The sequence below is a fragment of the Gymnoscopelus braueri genome (genome assembly GCF_963280865.1).
Source record: "Gymnoscopelus braueri genome assembly, chromosome: 10".
Lineage (NCBI taxonomy): Eukaryota > Metazoa > Chordata > Actinopteri > Myctophiformes > Myctophidae > Gymnoscopelus > Gymnoscopelus braueri.
Genome location: NC_137611.1, coordinates 48,887,058 through 48,911,012, shown reverse-complemented (window position 1 = coordinate 48,911,012; position 23,955 = coordinate 48,887,058). Strand labels below are relative to the sequence as shown.

The 23,955-nt window shown below is 40.4% G+C and overlaps 2 protein-coding genes across 3 annotated transcripts in view; both read left to right on the top strand.

The window, feature by feature from the left end:
• retreg1 (reticulophagy regulator 1) overlaps window positions 1-3,810 on the top strand; it is a 35,295-nt gene extending 31,485 nt beyond the window's left edge. Inside the window, exon 9 of the mRNA XM_080441204.1 lies at window positions 336-3,810. Coding sequence (XP_080297330.1) covers window positions 336-901 — 566 coding nt within the window. The 3' untranslated portion in view covers window positions 902-3,810. The remainder of the gene's footprint in view (window positions 1-335) is intronic.
• A 4,156-nt stretch (window positions 3,811-7,966) lies between these two features.
• znf622 (zinc finger protein 622) lies at window positions 7,967-23,328 on the top strand. Of its 2 annotated transcripts, none has more exons than XM_080440991.1 (9): window positions 7,967-8,113; window positions 9,031-9,168; window positions 10,494-10,645; window positions 11,635-12,028; window positions 14,066-14,353; window positions 18,102-18,264; window positions 19,222-19,337; window positions 20,481-20,624; window positions 21,419-23,328. In XM_080440991.1, exons 2-9 carry the CDS (start codon window positions 9,036-9,038, stop codon window positions 21,550-21,552), a joined length of 1,524 nt encoding a protein of 507 aa, XP_080297117.1. In that variant the 5' UTR covers window positions 7,967-8,113; window positions 9,031-9,035; the 3' UTR covers window positions 21,553-23,328. The 2 variants fall into 2 exon arrangements, with proteins under 2 accessions (XP_080297117.1, XP_080297116.1); XM_080440990.1 differs by having other exon boundaries at window positions 14,063-14,353.
• The last annotated feature ends 627 nt before the right edge of the window (window positions 23,329-23,955 follow it).

The window sequence follows — 23,955 nt, the reverse complement described above, 5'->3', positions numbered from 1 at the left end:
TATTTCTATATCCTGCTGAGACATAAGTCATGTACCGTATGTGTATTAAGGCAGAAGGTCTCTCCCACAATTAAAATTGTGAACCTCTAGTTAGATGTGGGAATTTTGTACATGAACTCTCCATCAGATCTCAGGTTAAAAACACTAGTGGGCCTTGGAGTCAATAAAGAACACAAGTAAGAAGACAGTTCGTGCAACACGGCCTTATAAAGAAAATTATGCTCCATTCTGCGATTTTGCAAGGAAGAACAACCAACCGTTCTCATACAACATGCAGTGATGTGTCTATATAGTACTGTATATAGCCTATAATTATTCTCTCCCCAACCTCACAGACCTGGACAAAGAAGAGGCATTTACCGGCGGCCTCCCAGAATTCCCCTCCCTCGACAACGGCCTTAGCAACGGCGACGACAGCGACCTCAGCATCGGCCTCCCGACCCCTCCCCCCCTTCCATCATCAAATCAAGGCCGTCTCCCTCCTCCTCCCGAGACGGCGGAGGCGGCCCTGGAACTCGTCCAGCAGATGGCGTCAGACGCCATCGCGGCCGCCGTCACCTCCGCCATCCAGGAAAGGATAGAGGCCGCTGTGGTCGCCGCGGTAACGTCCGCGGACGACCTCCCCCCAGAGAGGAGGTCACGGTCGAGGCCACGCCCCCAGGAAGTACAGGTGACGTCGCTGACGCCCTTTGACCTGGCGGAGGAGTCTGACAGCGAGGTGGAGGACTTTGAGCTGCTCGACCAATCGGAGCTGGAGCAGCTGGAGGAGGAGCTTCTGGGAGGAGGTGGGGCAGGGGCGGAGAAGAAGAAGGCGGAGAAAGATGTTGACCCCGCCTCCTCCGGCAAGCCTCCATCTTCATCCTCCGCTGGATTCTTCTCCAAACTGCTGGGACGTCACTGATTGGCTGTTTTAAAAGTGCCGGGACGTCGCTCATTGGATGTTATAAAAGTGCTAGGACATCAGGGATTGGTTTGCGATAAAGAGTGCTGGGACGGACGACACCGATTGGCTGTGATAAGAGTGCTGGAACGTCTCTGATTTGCTGTGATAAGAGTGCTGGAACGTCTCTGATTGGCTGTGATAAGAGTGCTGGATGGTCTGTGATTGGCTTAGATGGATTCTCATTGGCTTAGATAAGACTGTTAGGATGTCTTTGATTGGTGGGGTGAAAAATGTGTTTCCCTTCTATATTATTATTGTGATTGTTTTTTAATTTCCAGTACAGTAAACACACACGTACGCGTGTCATGTGACGCCTGATCAAACTATGACAACGATCGGACGAAAACGCTTTATGATGTCACTGAGCCACGCCCACGGCTGTGTGTCCCTGTAGCTTAGAGCGCTGGCTCTCAACCTCTGGTCCGCGGCCCTCCAGGGGGTCCAAATTGTTGTTTCAGAGAGTGTACAAATGACCCGTGAGGGTCCATTTGGTTCCATTTGTACAGTGTAGATTGTGTAGATTGTGGGTCTATTTTGGTTTCATTTTTACCCTGTCAAAGTTACGTACCCCGTAATGGTCCATTTGTGACCCCTTTTGGGCCCAGGACCAGAGGTTGAGAAACAGTGGCTTAGAGGGAATTGTGTTTACTAGATGTTCAGGCCGCCTGAACTGAAAATCCGGTTTCAAGTGGTCTCGGCATGTCACGTCACGTCCCAAGACAAACACCATGTCCCAAAACGGGACAAAACGGGCCGCATATAAGCCAAATGTAATATACGATGGGTATTGATTATGGGTTGCGGAACATTCACCTGTTTTGCAGAAATTAGTTTCCCGTAACCTAACAGTTTGCTGACTGCCAGAAAGTTTAACTTTCATGGACGGACGCTGATTCAGTCAGTTCAACTACACTACCCAAAATTCCACTGCCTTATTTTGACTAGGACGTCTAACCAAACTGCACCTGTACTAGCAAATGCACCATTCTGTGTGTCTGGTCTGTAGTGTATAGCCAGATAACACTCATGTTTGACAATGGATGACACAGTACAAATCACATTTTGTATTATTTTCCTTTTTAATTTTATATTTTCTTTTTTCTTTCCATGAAGCCATAATTATATAGCTGAGCGACTTGGCATTTATTATTATCATTATAACATGCAGCAGGTCTCGCATTACTATCATTATTATTATCATGCATGTAAATATCCGTTTGAGACATAAATCCGTTCAGTGACATTTTACTTAGTGTATTACATAATACCTGCACAGCAAAATTGCTGCCAGTAGATGCCAGTGGTGGACAAAGTACTCAATTACCCAGTACACCCAGTAGTATAGACGCGCTGGAGTGTTTAAAAAATACTACAAAAGTAGAAATGACAAAGTACATTTTCTTTTTAAAATAACTTTCAAATTTGGCAACATTTTGTCCAAAAATTCCAATCCTTTTCTCTTAAAAAAAAAGAGCAAAAATAGCTATTCTACGGTGTCACGATGCGACATGTTGTGAGCTTGTAGATAGTCTATTTTCACTATTTGTCGTACGACAAAGTAGGGCTTAAGAAAATGCCCCCCGCCCTTTATTTTTGTTACAAATTGAACCTTGATTGTTGCTTTTGCAAAGACACTTCAGCCTAACATGTCTTTTAACCTTCCTAATCCTCATATTAATACAAGTTAAAAATGATTGTTACTGTATGCTGATGGTCTCATTATGTAATATGTATCTATCAACACATTAGAAATGTTATTCATAAATCATGAGCAAGATCCTTATAAGAGGAAACTGAATGTTTTATTTTCAGCTCCGGTGGTGAAGCGAGCCTTGACGATCTCATCCATGATGATGTCATGGGATTTTCACTGTATCAAAGGTTTCCATTTGAACATTTTGACAAGTTCCAAAGATAAGGAAATTTGTTGAACTACGCACGAGCTCACGCACATGTGAGCTTGGAGATCGGCTATTTTCGGCGAAGATATTTGGTGTCGGGAGAAAAGGGAGAGGGCCTAGTACAGACCTGTTGGGGGACCCCAGTCAACAAAGTATAGGGCTTAAAGGAGCACTTCACCCATTTTCAACCTTATCTTCATAATAAATGGTCCTCACTAATGCTCATTCAATCACTCTCTGTCTCAGAGGAGGGCTGTTGACAGTTCAGAAACGCAAGAACGCAAGAAGGCTGTAGTTTCTATTTGCTTGGAATCGCAGCCGATGAGTCACTGGTAGGCAGATTTCTGCCCACCAAGGAGTAGACAGAAATGGTGTCATCTTATACTGAGCATTAGTGAGGACCAATTATATGAAGATGAGGTTCAAAATGGGTGTAGTGCTCCTTTAAGCAGCTCACCAATTCACAGCCAAAGACAATCTCTTTAGTTATTCATGATTATTATCATTAATTATTCATCTCTTGATCTCATGGTGATGTCATGGTGATTGCCTTACAGAGGTGGTTCTCAAAGTTGGGGGCAGGGGACCCCCAGGGGTCCTTGAAGGGGTTCCAGGAGGTCACCAGCTAAGTGATTGATAGTTATGAACCACAATAGACCACGATAGGTCTGTAACTCTGAGAGTGTACAAATGGAACCAAATGGCCCCTCACGGGTCCACTTAGGAGACCATTTGTGTGCCACTTGTGTACCATTTCGCCTCTAGTGGCTACAATTGGGATGGCGTATTTAGAGAAATCCACCATATTTGGTCACGCTCGACACTTGTCCTTCCGAGCGTGAATTGGCCTTTATGCAAACCAAACAGAAATGAATAAAAGTTAGAGAAGCGCTGCCTTGCAGTGACGAGTCACAAAGCGACCTGAGCGGTTTTAAAAAATGTTTGTGTGTCCCACATTTGCATAATTACATGTATTTAACTGAACTGAAGAATGTCAATACAATAAACTCACTCCAAATGCACCATTTGAGTGTGTGTGTGTGTGTGTGTGTGTGTGTGTGTGTGTGTGTGTGTGTGTGTGTGTGTGTGTGTGTGTGTGTGTGTGTGTGTGTGTGTGTGTGTGTGTTTTGATTGATTGATTGAATACTTTATTTAGAAAGACATGGAAACAGTACATGGAAGTACAAATCACAATACAAGGTCCTCTAAACTGGATCGCTCATAAAAGCACAGTGGCCCCCTATCCCCATGCACTCAAATCATGATGACATTTAAGAAGACATACAAATATACACTACTATGCAGAACGTCATACAATAATGTACAATAGACAGTTTGAGGAGGAGCGGAGGGGGGGGGGGGCTGGTAGATTAAGACTTTGACAGGGGCCAGTTTGGAATTGCAGCCTCCTGAAAGTGATTATTTAGGGCAGTTTTGAAAGTGAGTAGGGTTTTACACTCCTTTACTCCTTTGGGTAGGGCATTACACATTTAATTGTGTGTGTGTGTGTGTGTGTGTGTGTGTGTGTTGTATAATTAGAATTTGAGAAATAGACATTTTGAGGACTCAATTTCTGGTCCTCACAAGACATATGTTTTGTTTTTTTTTGTTTTTTAAGTAACCTGAAAAGATTCAGGTTGGGGTTAGACATTTAGAGGTATAGGGCTTATCAGGAGAGAGAACTCATACAGGAAGTGAAATTGCTGATAAAAAAAAGAATAAAATTGGAACTGGTACACAATCAAATTGAAGCTAAAAAATGATCTTTGTGGGGTTTCTCTCTCCTGATTGGATTGGATACAATTGGTATCCTGACCTGATAATCTATTGTCTGTTTACTAAAGAGCTGGAGAGAGACCTGTGTTATATTGTGAGGGTAATGTCACACAATATAAAGCTTTAAAGCTGCACTATGTAACTTTCCTCTTTTACCCCGGATTTCGTGCAAAAGTGCTGAAATTCTTACCATTGAGCTAATAGAGCCTGTCTGCTTGCTCAGGGGATACATTTAATCTTGACCATCAGGTAATTTTTTTTGTCAGATCCTGTCTGTGTCTAGGTGAGACATGACCTTTGACACGATCTAAATGTCTCAATCGAAGAGCAGGGAGACAAAATACAACAACCACTATTGCATAAGTTATATTGTAACATACTGTTAACATACTCTACCATACAGATTGGACAAAATTACATTTTATTCATTAAAAAAAGTTACATAGTGCCGCTTTAACAAAAAAAAAAAAACAGTTTACACCACCTTTAATTTCTAAAAAGCCTTTTTCCATCTGTTCACTGTATTAAAGTATATAATTAAACAGAGTAATTGTATAGGCCTACAACCACTCTGAAATTGTGGATGTGTGACTTGTTCTGCCTTTACTGTTGAGTATAAAACAATTACCTAGTATACCCACTTGGTGGCAGTGTAAGACTGATAATATATGTTTGAAAACTGTGAAGGAAGGGAAGAAAGTGCATCAACTTGAAATCAAATAACAGATTCAATAATTATAATGCACACACTGTAGTCAGCCATAAACAGTGGAACATGCATTACTGCAGAAAATATAATATTCAGAAGAATCACCATTTTCATCCAACAAGTAAAGTCACTAAAAACGGCAGGCAAGCTGTCATATTGTGGCTGTGCTGTGCTTCTGAAAGATGGACCACAGACTGTGAGACTGATGCTGCTATCTCTGAATATCTGGACAAGCCTTGTCCAGATATTCAGAGATAGCAGCATCACAAACGTGGAAAATGCATAAGAAACACCATTTCTGGGTCCATGAAATTTGTCTGAATATTCGTTTTACAATTTCCCCAAATACCAGGGTTAGATTACATGCTTAAAATAACCTACAGGTTGTTTGTTTGTTTGTTTGTTTCCTTTTCTATTTTCTATTCCACTCTCCAGTCACTGGTGGTGGTAACCTCCAAAAGAAGTTCAACGGTCACCATGTCCAACAATGCAACAACAACAACAACAACAACAACAACAATTACAACAACAACAGCAACAGTATTTAGGCAACATGGCAAACAAACCTCGGGCTGTAATATAATGTCAATTATGCTTGTTTTAAACTCAAGTTAGAGTGTATTTATTTGTTCAACCGATGACATAAATTAAATTGTAAAAAACAATGTTTAATTGCTGTACTCCTGTGATGAAACAAGAATGTAGTACTTCTGCCTTATCACAAGATGGAGCACTTATCTTTGTGTGGTTAATTTCTTTCATTAGTATGTCTTTTGAAACATGTGATGTATGTGTTACAGGGAAATTGGAAAACCAGTGAAATTGAAAAAGGAGCGCTCGTTTTCATCCCCCCTCGCTTCCCCCTTTGTTATCGATTTACTTTGATTGCGACTGGTGACTTCAATATGTCTATCTAATCAACACACCTTGTGCACGCATGCACACTAATTAGAGAGTGTCATATAGTAACCCATGAAAAGAGCTATTCTCCCCCTGTATTTCCCTGTAACATATGCACTCAAACGTTTTTGAAAAGTAGTGATTTGCAGTGGTGGGAAAAGTACTATTTTTTTTTACTGAAGTAAAAGTAGCGTTGTGAGCTTGTAGATCGGCTATTTTCAAATTGTGGTTTAATGTATGTTTTGTAATAATAATCCAAATCAAAAAAAGTAACTAGGCTATAGTAACTAAAGTTTTCAAATAATTGTAGTGGAGTAAAAATACAATATTTGCCTCTAGTGGAGTAGAAGTAAAAAAAAGTAACGAAAATTTGAAATACTCCATTAAGTATCCCTAAAAGTACCTAAAAGTGTACAGTACTTGAGTACAAGTACTTACTTTACACCGTATGTGGCATAGCCTACAGTGATTTCGGAGGCAGTGGAAGTAGGCTAGGTGACAAAGCTGCCAGCTGGAGTCTCAACAGGGCGCTGCGATGGGTTCCCAGATTGCTGAATGCATGGTCAGGGACCACATGCAATACCTCCACGGACCACCAGTGATCCACGGACCACCTGTTGAAAACCCCTGTCCTGTTGTACAGTGTTTGTTCAGTAAAATTAATAGCAAATGTGTCTCCATGTCTCTCCACTTCTTTATTAAACAGAAAATGCATTTTCAGGTTGGGATACCAATTCGATCCAATCATGATAGATAACTCAGTCAGGATACAGATTAAACAAGTGTCATGACACACATAAATGAGCAGACAAAATTGGAACTAGAACACTATATTATAATGATAAATGATAAATGATAAATGATAAATGGTAAATGATAAATCTCTCCTGATTGGCTGAAAGTTTGTCACCTACCTGAAAATGTATTTTCTGTTTATTAAAGAGCTGGAAAGACAGGGAGACTATAATCAGATCTACAAGATCTACAATGCATCACTTCGCGACGCATTGTGAGCTTGTAGATCTGCTATTTTCAATATAAGGTACATTAGAAAACTTGAAATGGGACATTCTGCATAATGACTACTTTTACTTTTGGTACTTAAAGTAGGCTACATTTTGTACACTTTTGTACTTTTACTCAAGTACAAATTGAATTCCGGACTTTTACTTGTAACGGTATTTCTGCATTGCAGTATAGATATTTTTACTTAAGTAAAACAATTACAATTGTAGTACTTTTTCCACCACTGGTTGTTTTTTGTCTTGTCATTATGCATATTTATAATCTCAAGTCCCACATCCAGTCCAGTAGGTGGCGGTAATGCAAGTCCAAATGTACGTTGCCATGTCCGTTTATTATAAGCGACTTTGGGCTTGTTTCTCTGTAAAGTTGCTTGTAAATATTGGTAGTTGCGGGTTGCGGTTTTTTGGGCTTGTTTCTAAAATGTAGTTGCTTATTTGGGCTTGTTAACTAATGTTGTTTAAAACAGTGGTTCTCAAACATTTTCAAGTCAAGGACCCCAAAAGTAATGTATTTGACTGCGGACCCCATCTGAAAATAAAATGCCAGGGACCCCCATACAAGATTTGTGTTGTTAAAATGTTTAAAGAATATTCCATATTTTTCAAAAATTAAAGGGCGAAGGCCGAAGGGGTGAATTGGGGGCGCTCGCTTCTTTTGGGCTTGTTTTCATACCTGTTTGTCTCTCAAAACCTGGCAACACCGCACCGTGGAGTTGAAGGGTCACCAGGAAGAAAACCTCGTGTTTGCAGCCGAGCAGCTCAACCATAACAAGCGTGTTTATATATTATATATAATATACATTCATAATTTCATATCTATACGTATAGACCTCAGAGAGGATCCAGGGCTGTCATTAAAGTAAGTGAATATTATATCTGTCATGTAGTTCTATTGGCCATGTTTACTGTTGATGGTCAACCTTTAGTTAGCTTTGTGTTGCTAATGTTAGCTGGTTTTTATTTGTATTTATTTTTTATTTACAGTAATTCAGTGGTGGAAAAAAGTACTCCCATTTGTTTCTTGAGTAAAAGTATCAACACCACAATATAAAAATACTCTGTTACAAGTAAAAGGCCTGTGTAAAGTGTTACTTGAGTAAGATTGAAGCCTACATACATACATACATACATTACATGATCAGACAGACACATAGCCCACATACACACGTTACATATACATAGACAGACAGACAGATGATAGATAGGTTAATGACAACAGTGAGTTAACATTTGCCATTTTCATGTCATTTTCTCATTGTTTTTAAGTTATTTTATCGTTTTATGGAGTAATTATGATTTATCTTTCAGTGTGTGAACTTTAGCTCTTCCCTGTGCATTATTGTGGATTTTTACACTCATGGGCTTTAAATGATGTCTTCAATGTGGTGCCTGTCATGCTCATGCTGTATTATGAATGATGGGTCTATTAATAATAATAATAATAATCAGTGGTGGGCAGTATTTAAGTAGATTTACTTGAGTACTGTACTTGAATATGTTGGTGGATTTTACTTTCATTGGTTTCGTGGGGTCCCACTCCCCTGCTTTACCACTTTAACCCAATATACATCAGCTATTTTAAAATGGCCAATATACAAGCTCACAACGTGTTGCGTTGAGATGTTGTGAGCTTGTAGATCTGCTATATTTATATTTTTTAACCTGGGGGGGAGGGGTCCGCAACCAAATACATATACATTTAAATGCATATTAATTTGATATGAAAAAGTCTGAGAACCACTGGTATAATCATTAATGTGTGAGTTTGGTGTCCAGGCGCCATGTCGTCCTACACCTGCATCAGCTGCAGGGTGGCGTTCAGCGATGGCGAGGTGCAGCGGGCGCACTACAAGACGGACTGGCACCGCTACAACCTGAAGCGCAAGGTGGCCGAGATGCCACCCGTCACCGCTGGTGAGTACACTCCAAGCCACTAGAGGCGACATGGTACTCAAAATGGCATACAAATGGTCTCTTAAGTGGGCGCCGTCTGGCGGCAGATCTCGTCTTATGTTTACTGTCACTAGATCCCGTCATCCCGCGAGAGTGTGTTGCTGGGACAGAGAACGGTGGATAACAGTTGATTTTCTCCTGATTTGTCTCTCTAAAAAAATACATTTTACTGTTAAAATGTTTGGAAAATTGTGTGGCTTGTTGCGATTGGGTTCACGTTCACTTCTCCCATTAGAATGAATAGACTCCAACGTAATTCCGGTCTCCTAAAAAGGCGGCCTCCTACGCCACGCAGATGCGGGAAGTAAACCGGAGATGGCATGTCTTTTTTTGGTCTTGGGTACAATGTTACTAATGTTATACTAGTGTTAAGATGGCTGACATGCCACCCGTCACCAGTGGTGGCTACCATGAAGAAGATGATGGCTGACATGGCCAAGTGTTGGGAAAATTACAATGACTTGGTATCACATATTGTTACGTAGGTATTACATATAGCTACTGTTGTTTCTTTTTTCCCCCTATTTTCCCCCCCTTTTTCTCCCCAATTTAGTCGTAATTGGTGGTGGATTCGAACCCACAACCTCCACGGTGGTGGGCAGGCACTTTACCACTGCGCCCCCCGAACGCCAACTTTTACTGTTTTTTCCCCAGCATATTCCATTTATTGGGACAATAATTATCCTTACAGGAGGAGTCAAAAACAGAAGAACTAAACACAGAGTCTCTGGCAGATGCTTCAACAAATTTGAATACTTCACAGACCGCGTTTTTTTTACGCGATTTGCATATCTAACGTTTACAATGGCTGTATCTTTGACTGACACAAACTCAAAATGATGACAAATGAAACCAAATGGACCCATAAGGTCCTTTCACAATGTTTCACAAATAGTACATTAGGATTGGCCATACAACATCCTTCAGTCGTGAGATTTTATTTTAGCTATAATGCATGAAACCGGTTCCGGAAACAGTTCCAAATGTGATGGAACCGATTCCAGTTCCTCAATGTTGGCTACGGTTCCTCCGGATCCCAACCCTACTGCGAGGTGAATTTCCCTTGTGTTAGTCGTGGAATCAATAAAGGTTTATCTATTTATCTAGTGGAAAAATATGAGTTTTACGGTGGTAATAAACCATTTACCTTTTGGAGCATTCAACAACAATAGTTTCCACTGTTGTTCACTTCTGCCCTGCACCTGTTTATTATTATTTTTATTTGTTTTGGCTGCGCGTGCTCTTCTACTTGTTTCCGTCTATTTGATCTATCCATCTCTTCCCAGAGAACTTCCAGGAGAGGGTCCTGGCCCAGCGGGCCGCAGCAGACCTCCAGCTGTCCGCCGCGGCCGCCGGGGAGTTCTGTGCCACCTGCAGCAAGAAGTTCAACACCGCCAACGCTTACCACAACCACCTGCAGTCACACAAACACCAACAGGTAAAGTAACTTAACCCATTTAGACCTGAGTCCCATAAAAGCCTGAAAAACCCAAGTTCGATTAGAAAATTACCCCTAAAACCTGAGGTTTTTCTGGAAAACTTCACAGAAGTGTCAACGTCTCCAATTCTTTTTATTTCTCAGCTTCTGTAGTTGAAACAAAATTTGAAAATATATTTGAGAGCTTGCACCTTTGGCTTTCATAAAAATGTACTTTTATTTGTGCAAACTGTTGATAATGCAACACAGAAAACGCAACACACTCAGAAAATGAAATAAAACAAATAAATGAATAAGTACATAACTTACTACAGCCACCGGCAATCATTAGGGATGTACCGAAACCATCCTTTCCTTACCGATTCCTTACCCATAACTCTGAGAGTGTACAAATGGAACCAAATGGACCCGTAAGTGTCCATTTGTACATTCTCAAAGTTATGGGGGTCCTTGAAATTTAAAAATAATTTGAGAACCACTGATCTAGGAATAAATAAAAAGAGTATTGCTAATATTTATTGTTAAAGTGTAGCTACAAGTTAGTAAAATAATGTAAATAAATGGTGTAGTACAGTAGTATAAAGCATATTTAAACAATCATGCAACATCAACTGAAGCATTCAAATTATTAGTGTAAATGAATTCATCATGTAATAAATGATGTGGTATCAGAATGGCATAGACTGGTACTTGCCAATGCCGATATCAGCATTTTTGTACAGGTACAGGTACAGTTATACAATATTGCTAAAAGTATAACACAAAAAGCCCTGAGGGCTTGTTTCCATTGTGGTCCTATGTATTCATCAGGCACATAAAGACATACAATACTATACAAGAGATCATCAATACTAGGGGCAGTTAAAGTATATTTACAGAAAAACAGTGGGGGGGTCATTTCTTTTGGCAAGCAAATTGTAAACATGTGCTCTTTTATGGCGGTATATGAATTTTTGTCAATAAAAAAAACACGTTAATCAAACCATCAGTTGGAGAAGCAGGCGGTGCTGGCCGCTCAGCGGAAGGTGGAGAAGATGAACGAGAAGAACCTGGAGAAAGGTCTGAGTGGAGGAGAGGAGGAGGAGGAGGAGGCGGAGGAAGAGGAGGGAAGGACCGACCACGACGCCAAGAACCAGGCCCTGAGGAACGCCCTGAAGGAGCAGCAGCACCGGGCCGGGCCGGCCGCCGCGCCAGGAAAGACCCAGGCCTCCTCCTCCTCCGCCTCCACAGGCTTACAGGAGGTGAAGGAAGGAGTGGAGGAGAGGAGGCGAGCGGAGAAAGCTCCTCGCATGGTGTGGCTGGAGGAGCAGGCCAGGAGGATGGAGACCAAAGACAAGGAGGAGCAAGGAGACGCGACAGCAGCAGCAGCAGCAGCAGACGAAGGTGAGGAGACATGATCGCCGTTTTATGTTTTGTCCCGTTAAGACCTGAGGCCGATTCTGCAAATGCCCTCTAGATCAGTAGTTCTCAAACTTTTTGCGTGCCAAAGACCCCCAAAATGATATGTAGTTGCCCGCAGACCCCCCCCAAATCTTCCAGAAGAGAAGATTAGAGTTAAGAAATTCAAAAGTATTAAAAATGTTTCAAACACTTTAAAGATTTTTCTAAAATGTTCCAAAATAGTAGATGTACAAGATCGCAGCGCGGCACGAAGTGACGCGCTGGGAGCTTGTAGATCTGCTATTTTTGAATAGGCAAAGCTAAAATCGCTTTCCCGGTTTTAATGGGTTATTCAGCTTTCAGCATGATCACAGGTTTAAAAAGATAGGTGCCATTGAAACACTGAATTATTTTGCTGATTACAGCACAGAACTTAAAAAAAAAAAAATGCAATTGCCTGTCGAAAAAAATTATCTAATCTAATACACAAATCTAAAATCCACTCTGGGGATTGGGATTGGTGATTTCTTGTATCTCTCAGTTCGGTATCTTGGGATGTCCAGTGTGTTTGCGTTCCTTGTTTGGCGACCAGAGATCTTCTTCCTGAGGGCGGGTTGCCAATTTCTGTGTAATAATAATAATTCATATAGGACCTTTCAAAACAAAGTTTACAAAGTGCTGTACACACATATAACCAGTAGAGGGAGCCAAGCACAAAGAGTTGGCCATAACAGCAAGGTACCAATCCACAAAAATGAAAACAAATGAGTGAAACATAACAGATATCACAATAGATACGCCACATAAATAACAAGAACAACAGGTAAAAGATTTAAGAATTAAACGTAGCTTCAAACAGGTGTGTCTTGAGTGATTTAAAATGGGTCACTGATGTAGCACACTTGATAATTAGGGCTACAACTACAGTATATTGATTATTGTCTTGGCGATTATTCTATTGATAATTTTTTCGATTAATCAAATAACTGAGAGCGTCTATCACTGTTCTAAAGCAGTGGTTCTCAAAGTGGGGTCCAGGGACCCTCGGGGGGTCCCCAGCATAATTAGTAGTGCTCTTGAGATTCCCTGTGAATGAAAACTGCAATACAAATAAAATACATTATTATTTGTTAAAGCAGAACTATGTCACTTTTTTAAATGAATACAATTTAATTTTATCCAATCTGTATTGTAAAGTATGTTATTACAATATAACTACTACAATCAGGGTGGTTGTATTTTGTCTCCCTGCTCTTCTATTGAGACATTTAGATGGTGTCAAAGGTCATGTCTCACCTATAAACACAGGATCTGACACAAATTTTGACCTGATTAAATGTATCCCCTGAGCAAGCAGGCATGCTCTATTAGCTCAATGGTAAAAAATGGCAGGACTTGCGAAGCAAACGAGGGTTCAAATCTGGGCTAGAAGAGAAAAGTTACATAGTGCAGCTTTGATATAGGATAATTTGAACAACTTGTAATGATATTTTATACTTTGGCTATAGAGTACAGAAGTCCTGACGTCACTCGTTCATCCCCTCGGTCGTAGAAGTAATTTCTCTATGGAGAATAACATTGGGTCATCGTCTCGTATAATAATTGTGGTCCAAAAATAAACAAACTCTCTCGGCGATATTATCAGGGGAGTGGCTCTGTATCGTTTATGATAGTCAGTCACTCATATTTGATACAGACTGTTTCTGGCGAACATGTAACTAATCTGGTGGAAGTAACATAAGCGTTTTCTCACCGTCAGTTGATGCTTCATATCCATAAGAGTCAATCCGCCGGGATCATTTGTTTATTTTTGGAACACAGTTCTTAGTTCTTATTTGACGCGATATTAAACACGTCTATGGGAATTCAGAATGGGGGGAAAAAAACGCGACCCAGGTAGGATGTGTAAATTACGTCAGACTTCGGTGCTCTATTGAAAAAAAAGCTACAAGCTCACAGCGCGTCACGCTGTGAGCTTGTAGCTTGGAAAAAGTTTGAAAAACCACTGCTTTAAACTAACTCCCATCTCTCTTCCAGAAGAGTGGGAGGACGTCAACAACGACGAAGACGATGATGACGAGGACGATGACGACGATATGGAAGAGGATGAAGAGCCGGGGGAGTCGATGGAGCAGGAGGGGGGGGAGTCGTCATCGGGCGACAGGCCGGACGTTCTGCCCGGCTCCATCGCCGTCACAGACTGTCTGTTCTGCTCACATCACTCCAGGACGCTCATCAAGAACGTCGCTCACATGACCAAGGTGCACAGCTTCTTCATCCCCGACTTGGAGTTCCTGGTCGATCTGAGGGGAATGATACGGTACCTGGGTGAGTGGTAGTGCTGTTTATCGTCTCTTGTCCGGGTGGAAACCTCTTATAGGGCGGCTGTGGCTCAGGAGGTAGAGCAGGTCGTCCATTGATCCGTGGGTCGGCGGTTCGAATCCCAACTCCTCCTGTCCACATGTCGAAGTGTCCTTGGGCAAGACACTGAACCCTACATTGCCTCCAATGATTCGGTCGGCGCTAGCTTGCCACCATTGGTGTGTGAATGTGGGAAAAGTGGGGACGCTGGCGTCGACTGTTCGCCGCTCCACCTCCCAATGCCCCCCCCCCTGTATGAATGAATGAACCATTGTAAAGCGCTTTGAGTACGTTTGAGTACTTAGAAAAGCGCCATATAAATGCAATTCATTATTATGTCCAAAACTGTGACTTTCAGGATTCAAATTCAGAATCCTACAAGATCCTACAAGCTCGAAACGCGCCGCTTCGCGCCGCGTTTCGAGCTTGTGGATCAGCTACTTTTGATGCTTTTGTGTGACGCTGTACTATGATCAACTGGGGCGGCCATAGCCCCGTGGTTAGTGAGCTCCTGGTTGTCCCAGGTACGATTCCAGGTCAGGCCAGCAATGTGTCGATTTGTGTCCCTGAGCAAGACTCTTAAAGGGATAGTTCACCCCCAAAATGACTTTTTTTCCTATCGATTAGTCACCCCATGGAGACTTGAATTCATGGATATTTTTTAGTTTTTGTCGCATTCCTAAGCCAATAATTTTATGACCGGCAGCGGTTCCGGTAGGAGACACAAAGAGTCTCCTACCGGAACCGCTGCCTACCGGTCCGCTGGTCAAATTATTGGCTTAGGAATGCGACAAAAACTAAAAAAAAATCCATGAATTCAAGTCTCCATGGGGTGACTAATCGATAGAAAACAAGTCATTTTGTGGGTGAACTATCCCTTTAACCCCTAATTGCTCCCCGAGCGAATGGCTGCTCACTGCTCCTAGTCGTTATAGGATGTTATAGGATGGGTAAATGCAGAGGACCAATTTCACGCATGTGCATATATATACATACAGTATATTTACATATAACAGTGACAAAAAAACACCCCAAGGTGTGGGGACTATTCTAAGAAGGGCGTTAATTTACGAAAGAGCTTTCTGCTCGACAGCGACGTTCTACAGGTAGTAATACTAGTTCCTGGTTGCTCTGAGAGGAATGATACGATACCTGGGTGAGTAGGTAGGCCTGGTCACAATTACTACATGATCGCAATGTTGAAAAATCTCCATATATTTTCAAACATTTTCAAAGAATCAAAATGGTTGTGAGTCACACTTTTTGAGCTTGTAGATCAGCTATTTACACTATTTATAATTTTTTTTGTACCCATTAAAACCGGGTAAGCATCAGATTTTAGCTATATATAGCAACATAAGTTTTTCAGAAAACTTAATGGGTTAAGGGAGAAAGTGGCTGCTGGTAACGTGTGTGTGTAATGAAAAGGGACGTTTGTTTTACTCCACCAGAGCAGTGCAGGCTCACGTGTATTCTATAATGCATTGAATCAAGTTCTCATTCCCCCACGACTGAGTTCAGTCGTTTGGATTCCATAGAAGCCAGCATGTCTTCCATGTAAACTTTTCGTGCGCCGAAAATAGCAGATCTACAAGCTCGCAACACGTCGCGCTGCGACACGTTGAGAGCTTATCTTTCTTTTCTTTCTTTTTCCTTTATTTATTCAGGGAAACCCATTGAGAGCAAGCTCTCTTTTTCAAGGACGCCCTGATAACAAACATTTGAATAACATTACAATGTCACAACTAATTTAAAAATAAAGCAAAAAAGAAAAGCAGAAGCATAAAACATTAAAATAATCGCAAAAGGCGGTGAATCAGACAATACAGTGAGGACATGGATAACAACACAGAGATTTAAAAATCAGATGCAAATAAACAGTGTTACATGAAACAGGTGCAGTCACTATGTAGTGTGTCCTCAAGAAGCACCCTGAATGTCTCTATTGAGACCAATCACACCAGTTTCAGAGAGTCCTGAAGTTTGTTCCATTTGTGTGGAGCATAATACATGAATGCAGTTTTTCCTTGTTCACTGCTCTTACGTGGACTGGTATATCTAATGTGTGTTTGTGAACGTGTTGAGTGACCAGTAACCTTTGGTTCCAAAAGCGAGTATAGGTATAAAGGAAGTTTACCACACAAGGCCTTATAAATAAATAAAATACAATGTTGCTCTCTACGAACTGCGAGAGATGGCCAACCCTTATATAAAATACAGTGATGGGTGATCGGCTATTTTCGGTTATTAGTTACTTTAAGATGCCTCCAAGAGTATTTGAAGTGGTCAAACTAGCAGTAGAATGCATGTTTAGAGAAGCATCTTCCATCTCAGAAATGTCAATACACGGTTGAAGTTAAAGGGACTACACCATGATTATTTTTTTATTTTTTTGGTCTCCCCTACCTCTCTTCTATCCCAAAAAATACCCCAGTTTGAACACTCAGGCTTTCACAGCATATCTGGGGTTTTCTGTAAATTGGTCTCAAAACAGACCAAACTGATTTTCCCTCCCGTTTTTTCAGTTCCAACTAAAAACTTTTTTTTTTTTTTCTTTTTCCACACATAACCAGGAGATAACATGCATACAAACTGGCTCGCCCCGTGCCAAACAGGACAATGTGGTATTGCAGGTGAAAGTGCTTTATAAGCCAGAGAGAAGTTAGTTGGAATGAGTATATCTGAGGCTTGATTTAGGCTCAAACCTTTTGAAAAACATTTGAGGGACATAAACAATATGATATTAAATATTATTATAATTTTTTTAATTCATGGTGTAGATCCTTTAAAGCCTCAATCTGCGACTTTGTTCAACTGGTACGTAGAACAGCAAGAACATGGGTTTAGGAATGATGACGCTAAAACATGTTTCACAAGTAACAGAGTGGGAATTGGCCTAACAAAACGAATGCCATGATATTTTATTTAGCATTATTCCATAAGCAACCTTTTGTGGACTATGTGGTTGAACTTGACACTTGCCGATACTGTGTACCTTAATCCATTAAGACCGGAACGCATCTGTGTCATTTTAAGATTTCTTTGGCTATTCAAAAATAGCAGATCTACAAGCTCATAAGCTCGTGCTATGAGCTTGTAGATCTGCTATTTTAGAAAAATCGTTGTGTGTGCAAATCTTTGGATATATATATATATATCTTTTAAAGCGAACATTTGTAAAATATACAAATACATAAATAAAGATTTGAGTTAAAGATGTTTAAAAAAATATATGTATTCAAAGATTTGCACAAATGTTCAAGATTTTTCAAAAATAGCAGATCTACAAGCTCATAGTGCCGCACTATGAGCTTGTAGATCTGCTATTTTTTGATTGGCCAAAGTATAAAGTAACGGTTATAGCTCAAATCTAAAATGACACGGATGTGTTCCCGGATTGAATGGGTTAATCTCATGTACAACACACTGATACTCTTCACTAATGTCATGAACAGTATCTACAGTACCAGCTGCTATGCTCACGCACCTTATTTCTAAACCTCATGTACATAATGTTTGGATGGATATGCTGCGTGTAAATATGTAGATACCTAGTCCCTCCCCCCTCTCCTAACGATCAAAAACCATGGGAGCTTGCACAAAAACAAATTTCACCCGCTGTTTTACACCTGTAAACCTGTGACAATAAAGATGATTCTGACGTATAATATATTGTATGATTGTTTGTGTGTGTGTGTGTGTGTATTGTTTCCAGCGGAGAAGGTGGGTGCTGGTAACGTGTGTCTGTGGTGTAACGAGAAGGGACGCTCGTTTTACTCCACCAAGGCGGTGCAGGGTCACATGGTGGACAAGAGCCACTGTAAGCTGTTCACCGACGGAGACGCGGCGCTGGAGTTTGCGGACTTCTATGACTTCAGGTAATGAACAGTTTGACAGTTTGGATTTTGACTTTAGATCAGTGGTTCTCAACAAATGTTTTGGCCAAATTGTCATACTATAAGAAACGCCTTGCAACGTGAGGTTCTCAAGTGCTTGTCCCCACTTCAAATACGATTATTTTGGGGGGTGCCCACTGCCCAGTTCAAATATGATTATTTTGGGGGGTGCCCACTGCCCAGTTCAAATATTATTATTTCTGGGGGTCCCCACTTCAAATATGATTATTTTGGGGGGTCCCCACTTCAAATATGATTATTTTGAGGGGTGCCCAGTTCAAATGTGATTATTTTGGGGGGTCCGCACTTCAAATATGATTATTTTGAGGGGTGCCCAGTTCAAATATGATTATTTTGAGGGGTGCCCAGTTCAAATATGATTATTTTGAGGGGTGCCCAGTTCAAATATGATTATTTTGGGCCGTCCCCACTTCAACTATGATTATTTTGAGGGGTGCTCAGTTCAAATGTGATTATTTTGGTGAAACCAAACCACTGCTCTAGATGTATGATGGATAAAGACCGTAGCGCCAGACCCCTATAACAGCCATTATTTGACTGTTTTGACAACATGTGTATTGGCAGTTATGTAGCTGACGTGTCCCGAGTTATACAACATTTCAAAAATGTCATATCAAGTTGTGAGCTTGTACATTTTTTAAACCGGTGCCATTCTGATTACCCGACTCTACCCACTCAGCTCCACACGTCCCCAATCTACCAATCAACCAAGCTGTCAGAAGCTCAATAACTCACAAACTATTCCTGTGGTCAGGAATGATCATAGAGGAATCTCTGGGCAAGATGTAGACATTAACACAGGAGCAGCTTCTTGAAGAGATGAAACTTCAAGTGTGTGTTTTCACTGTGGACTTTCATTATGTGAACTGGAGTGTTTTAATGTGTTTAATAGTATGTGTTTGTTCCTTGTGCCAACAGGAGTACTTACCCAGACAGGAAGGAGGGAGAGGATGCTGACATGGAGGATGAAGGTTTACCTGACGAGAAGAACCTGGAATATGACGAAGAAACTGACTACCTGACTCTCCCCTCAGGTAACTGACTCACTGACTCACTACTAAACTACCTGACTCGGTAACCGGAACGCTCGCCCCAAAACACACTCGCCCCCATTTCTTCTGTGGACCGCTCGCCCCCAGTGATTCTTGTATTAGTTTTACTGAGGTTTAAGGTTAGAAATAAGGTTAGGTTTAGGCATAGTTTTACTGAGGTTACTTTTAGGAATAAGGTTAGGGTTAGGCATAGTTTTACTGAGGTTACTTTTAGGAATAAGGTTAGGGTTAGGCATAGTTTTACTGAGGTTAAGTTTAGGAATAAGGTTAAGTTTAGGCATAGTATTACTGAAGCTACGTTTAGGAATAAGGTTAGGTTTAGGCATAGTTTTACTGAGGTTACGTTTAGGAATAAGGTTAGGGTTAGGCATAGTTTTACTGAGGTTACGTTTAGGAATAAGGTTAGGGTTAGGCATAGTTTTACTGACGATACATTTAGGAATAAGGTTAGGTTTAGGCTTAGTTTTACTGAGGTTACGTTTAGGGATAAGGTTAGGTTTAGGCATAGTTTTACTGAGGTTACGTTTAGGAATAAGGTTAGGGTTAGCCATAGTTTTACTGAGGTTACTGAGGTTACGTTTAGGAATAAGGTTAGGGTTAGGCATAGTTTTACTGAGGTTATGTTTAGGAATAAGGTTAGGTTGAGGCATAGTTTTACTGAGGTTACGTTTTAGGAATAATAGTATTTGACCCGGGGCGAGCATGTTTTGGTCCTGTATTCACTGACTCGCTATTACACTACCTGACAATGCCCTCAGGTAACTGACTCTGCACTCAAACGCAATGAATTAACAACAGTAATTGAAACAATGTAACACTTAGTTCAGCGATCTTTGTAATAATATAATATAATTATTAAAATATATATAAATATATATTAATAATAATGTAAAACAAAGTCAAGAAAACATTATTTTTATTGTGATGGCAATAAATAACACAATCAATTGATTGATCCTTAAAATAAACATGCTCTGAAAATGCATGCGTCCCACCCATCTGACCACTAAGTGGCTTTTGAGATTTTCAAGTGGGCCCTGATCCAGAAAAGCTTGGGAACGACTGACTTTGTGTTAACTGACTCAGTATGCAGTTGTGAACCTTGTTCTACATCGTTGGCTCCAGGTGCGAGGATCGGCCATCGCTCGTTGATGCGGTACTACAAGCAACGCTTTGGCGTCCAGAGGACTGTGGCTGTGAGGACCAATAGGAACGCAGTGGGCCGTGTCCTCAAGCAGTACCAAGCCCTGGGATGGGCCGGAGACATGGGTATGAGAGATTTTAACACGTTCCGTTGTGATTACCAATCGTACTTTACTGTGAAGAGACAATATTATCAGTGTCATATCCACTGTTAATAGTAGTAATGTTTATTACTGACAAATCTAAGTAGATTATCCTACTGCTATTAATAACAATGATTCTGTTGTCCTCATGAATTTGTTCTTGTATAGCCTAGTCTACTAGCCTTGTACTTTAAGCTAACACGACAATGCTAATGCAGAACAGAAAAAGTATTACACCCATACTAGGCATACTCTAAAATGTAGTTACTACTTGCAGGCTTAGGATGACAGTATAGCCTTTGCTAAAATAAAATAAAAACATGAATATTTCTTTATCATTTTTTATCCTAAAAAGACAACTTTGAATATTTGATTACTCGGACCCATCCCTAGTTGATAGTCTGTTCATGTATATGCGTTCATAGGCCCTAGAGGTTTATTCATGCATATATTCACTGGTGCTAGACTGACCATTTATACTTCACATTTATAGATAAAATAATGCATTATGTTAATGCAGTCAGAACATTATCCAAGGTCTGTGTGTCTTAAAAAAATATCCTTGCTGAAAATGCAGGGCGCTCTTCTGATAATGTCCACAGACAGAGTTTATTTGTTTCTAATCCAAAATCAGCATCGACCTCAGACCCACAAATCTGGCATCGGGCTCTAGTTCAAAATGTTTCAGAATCCATTACAATTTGAACTGAAGCAGTGAGGTGTGCACTGAACACTATGGTCTTCATTGTCTCATGGATGTGTGTCTCCGCGCTGCAGGTTCGAGCTGCGTCTATCGTCAGCAGAAGGACATGCAGTTCGTTCAAAGGATGAAGTCTAGATGGATGATGAGGATGGGAATGAACCACAACAAAACCAAACAGCACCACTTCAGAGCCCAAGTCATGTTCTAAACCCCCCACCCACCCGGACAGAACCACTTCAGAGCCCAAGTCATGTTCTAAACAAGTTCTTCTCTAACGTTTTAATTTCAAGGACATTTCCCAGTTTGTTATGCATTAGGCCACCGACCCCCATAACTCTGAGAGCTTACAAATGGAACGAAATGGACCCGTCTCAGAGTTACAGTTCTGTAAGGGTTCATTTGGTTCCCAACTATCAATCGCTTAGCTGAGGAAGTCTAAACATTTAAAGGAGTAGTTCACCCCAAAAAATACTTGTTTTTTATCAATTACACACCCCATGAAGCCTTGAATTCCTTTTTGTCGCATTCCTGAGCCAATAATTTTTGGGGACCAGCGGAGGCTCCTACTGACCGATGACCCAGTCATCAAATTATCAGCTCAGGAATGCGACAAAAACTAAAAGATCTCCATGAATTCAAGGCTTCATGGGGTGTGTAATTGATAGAAAACAATATTTTTTTTGGGTGAACTACTCCTTTAACCTCTTCCAACGTGGTGTCCCTATTTTGGGAACCTCTGAGGCAAACCTTTTTTATTTTATTTTGTATGGCACCTACAAGCTCATGTGTCTTGATGTTGTGAGCATGTAAGCGTATATAAGGCTTAAGTGGTTAATTCATAATAAAACCTAACGAAGAATAATGTAATATGATTAATAAAGGTAAAATACATTCTGCCTATCTGGGGAGAAGTTTTTATGCATTACATTATCATTAATGGTTAATAAGGGTTGTTTTTGATCAACTGGATTGATCACCACAATAGCCTAGTCTGATCACCTGGTAGCTCAAAAAGAGGTGGTTGCCTAACGTATACAGTGTCGCTCGCTGAAAAGAGCTGTTCTTCAAGCAAACAACGCGTTGTCTTACAATTGGTCCTCACTAATGCTCACTGGCACCATTTACTCACTGTGTCTTGTTTGTGGGCTGTGATGAAACTCACAACCCAAACTAAGCAGAAGTTGTGTGGACTGCTAGTGCAGTTGGTTGTGGTGGCGAAACAAACAAAGCAGAAGTTGTGGCGAAATTCTGAACCCAAACAAAGCAGAGGTTGTGTGGAAGTGATGTTTTTATTTTGGTGTGTCTTCCAAATACCTTTTTTTAACAACCAGGGCCTCAATTCAGACATGTATGTTACATTTGGAACGCCTTGTTTGTGAAGTATAGCACAAATAATTTGAGCAAAAGAAGGTGGTGTAAGTGATATTATTTTGTCAAAATACATGACACAACTCTATATTCTGGTAATCATTATTATAAGGTGTTTGTTCAGAGACGGCGTCACTCCCGCTCTTTAGTAAACAGAAAATACATTTTTAGGTGGGGATACTGATTTCATAACAAGGATCCATTTGTTAGTTTGAATTTGATAGTGTTCCAGTTGAGTCTGCTCATTTATTTTGGTTGAAATCTCTCTTCTGAAGAAAGAAATGCTTTATAGCAATGATTGCTATCACAATATAGAGCTTTAAGTAAAAAACTAATTAAGCAAAAACACATCACTTACACACTCTTTAATGGGACACATAAGATATTGATTGACTAAAATAACATGTAATTTAATGTTATGGTTGGTGGTCAGGAATATTGGCATACTGCAACTGTATATTACTTTGGCCTAATGTTGTTCACCCATTGTATAAAATGTTATTTATTTGATACCAATTGTATCACATAAATAACACATTCAGTTCAAATGTTCACGAGAATAACAAGGACTTCAGAGATTCCTGTTGATATTTGTAATAAAGATGTGTTTGGATTCTATTCATGATGCCTGTTTTGTACTTGTAATTAATACTTTTACTTTAAAAGGACCCCTGGCTTATAAGCCAAATATGCCATAATACATTATAATTGCCCTCTATAACTAAAATATGTTTTTTCACTATTTTATTTATTTTAGAAACGGTTACTCAAGCGGGGCAATGCCTGTCACAAGTTGATGTCATGTGTTCATAAGGTGTCCAGCCCTATAGAATACATATGCAAAAAATATATATATATATTGATTTGATGCTCATATTAACCGTAGGAAGTATTTTATTTTCACATGCATTCCATAAATTCCGTAGGGCTGGACCACACATGGACAAATTGCATCATCAACTTGCGACGGCCATTGCCCCTATTGAGTGAAAGATGAACTATTTCTAAAATAAATACAATATTTAAGGTGTTTTTAATTTTACATTTTAGTTATAGAGGACAATTATAATATATTAAGGCATATTTGGCAGGGATCCTTTAAACAAATATGAAATAAATTCAGCCTTTCTCAGCACTGTAATCACACACACTTCACAAAAACTATGCCTAAACCTAACCCTAGCCTCACAGAAATTATGCCTAAACCTAATCTCAAAACCCTGTCCACCTTAGCGAAACACCG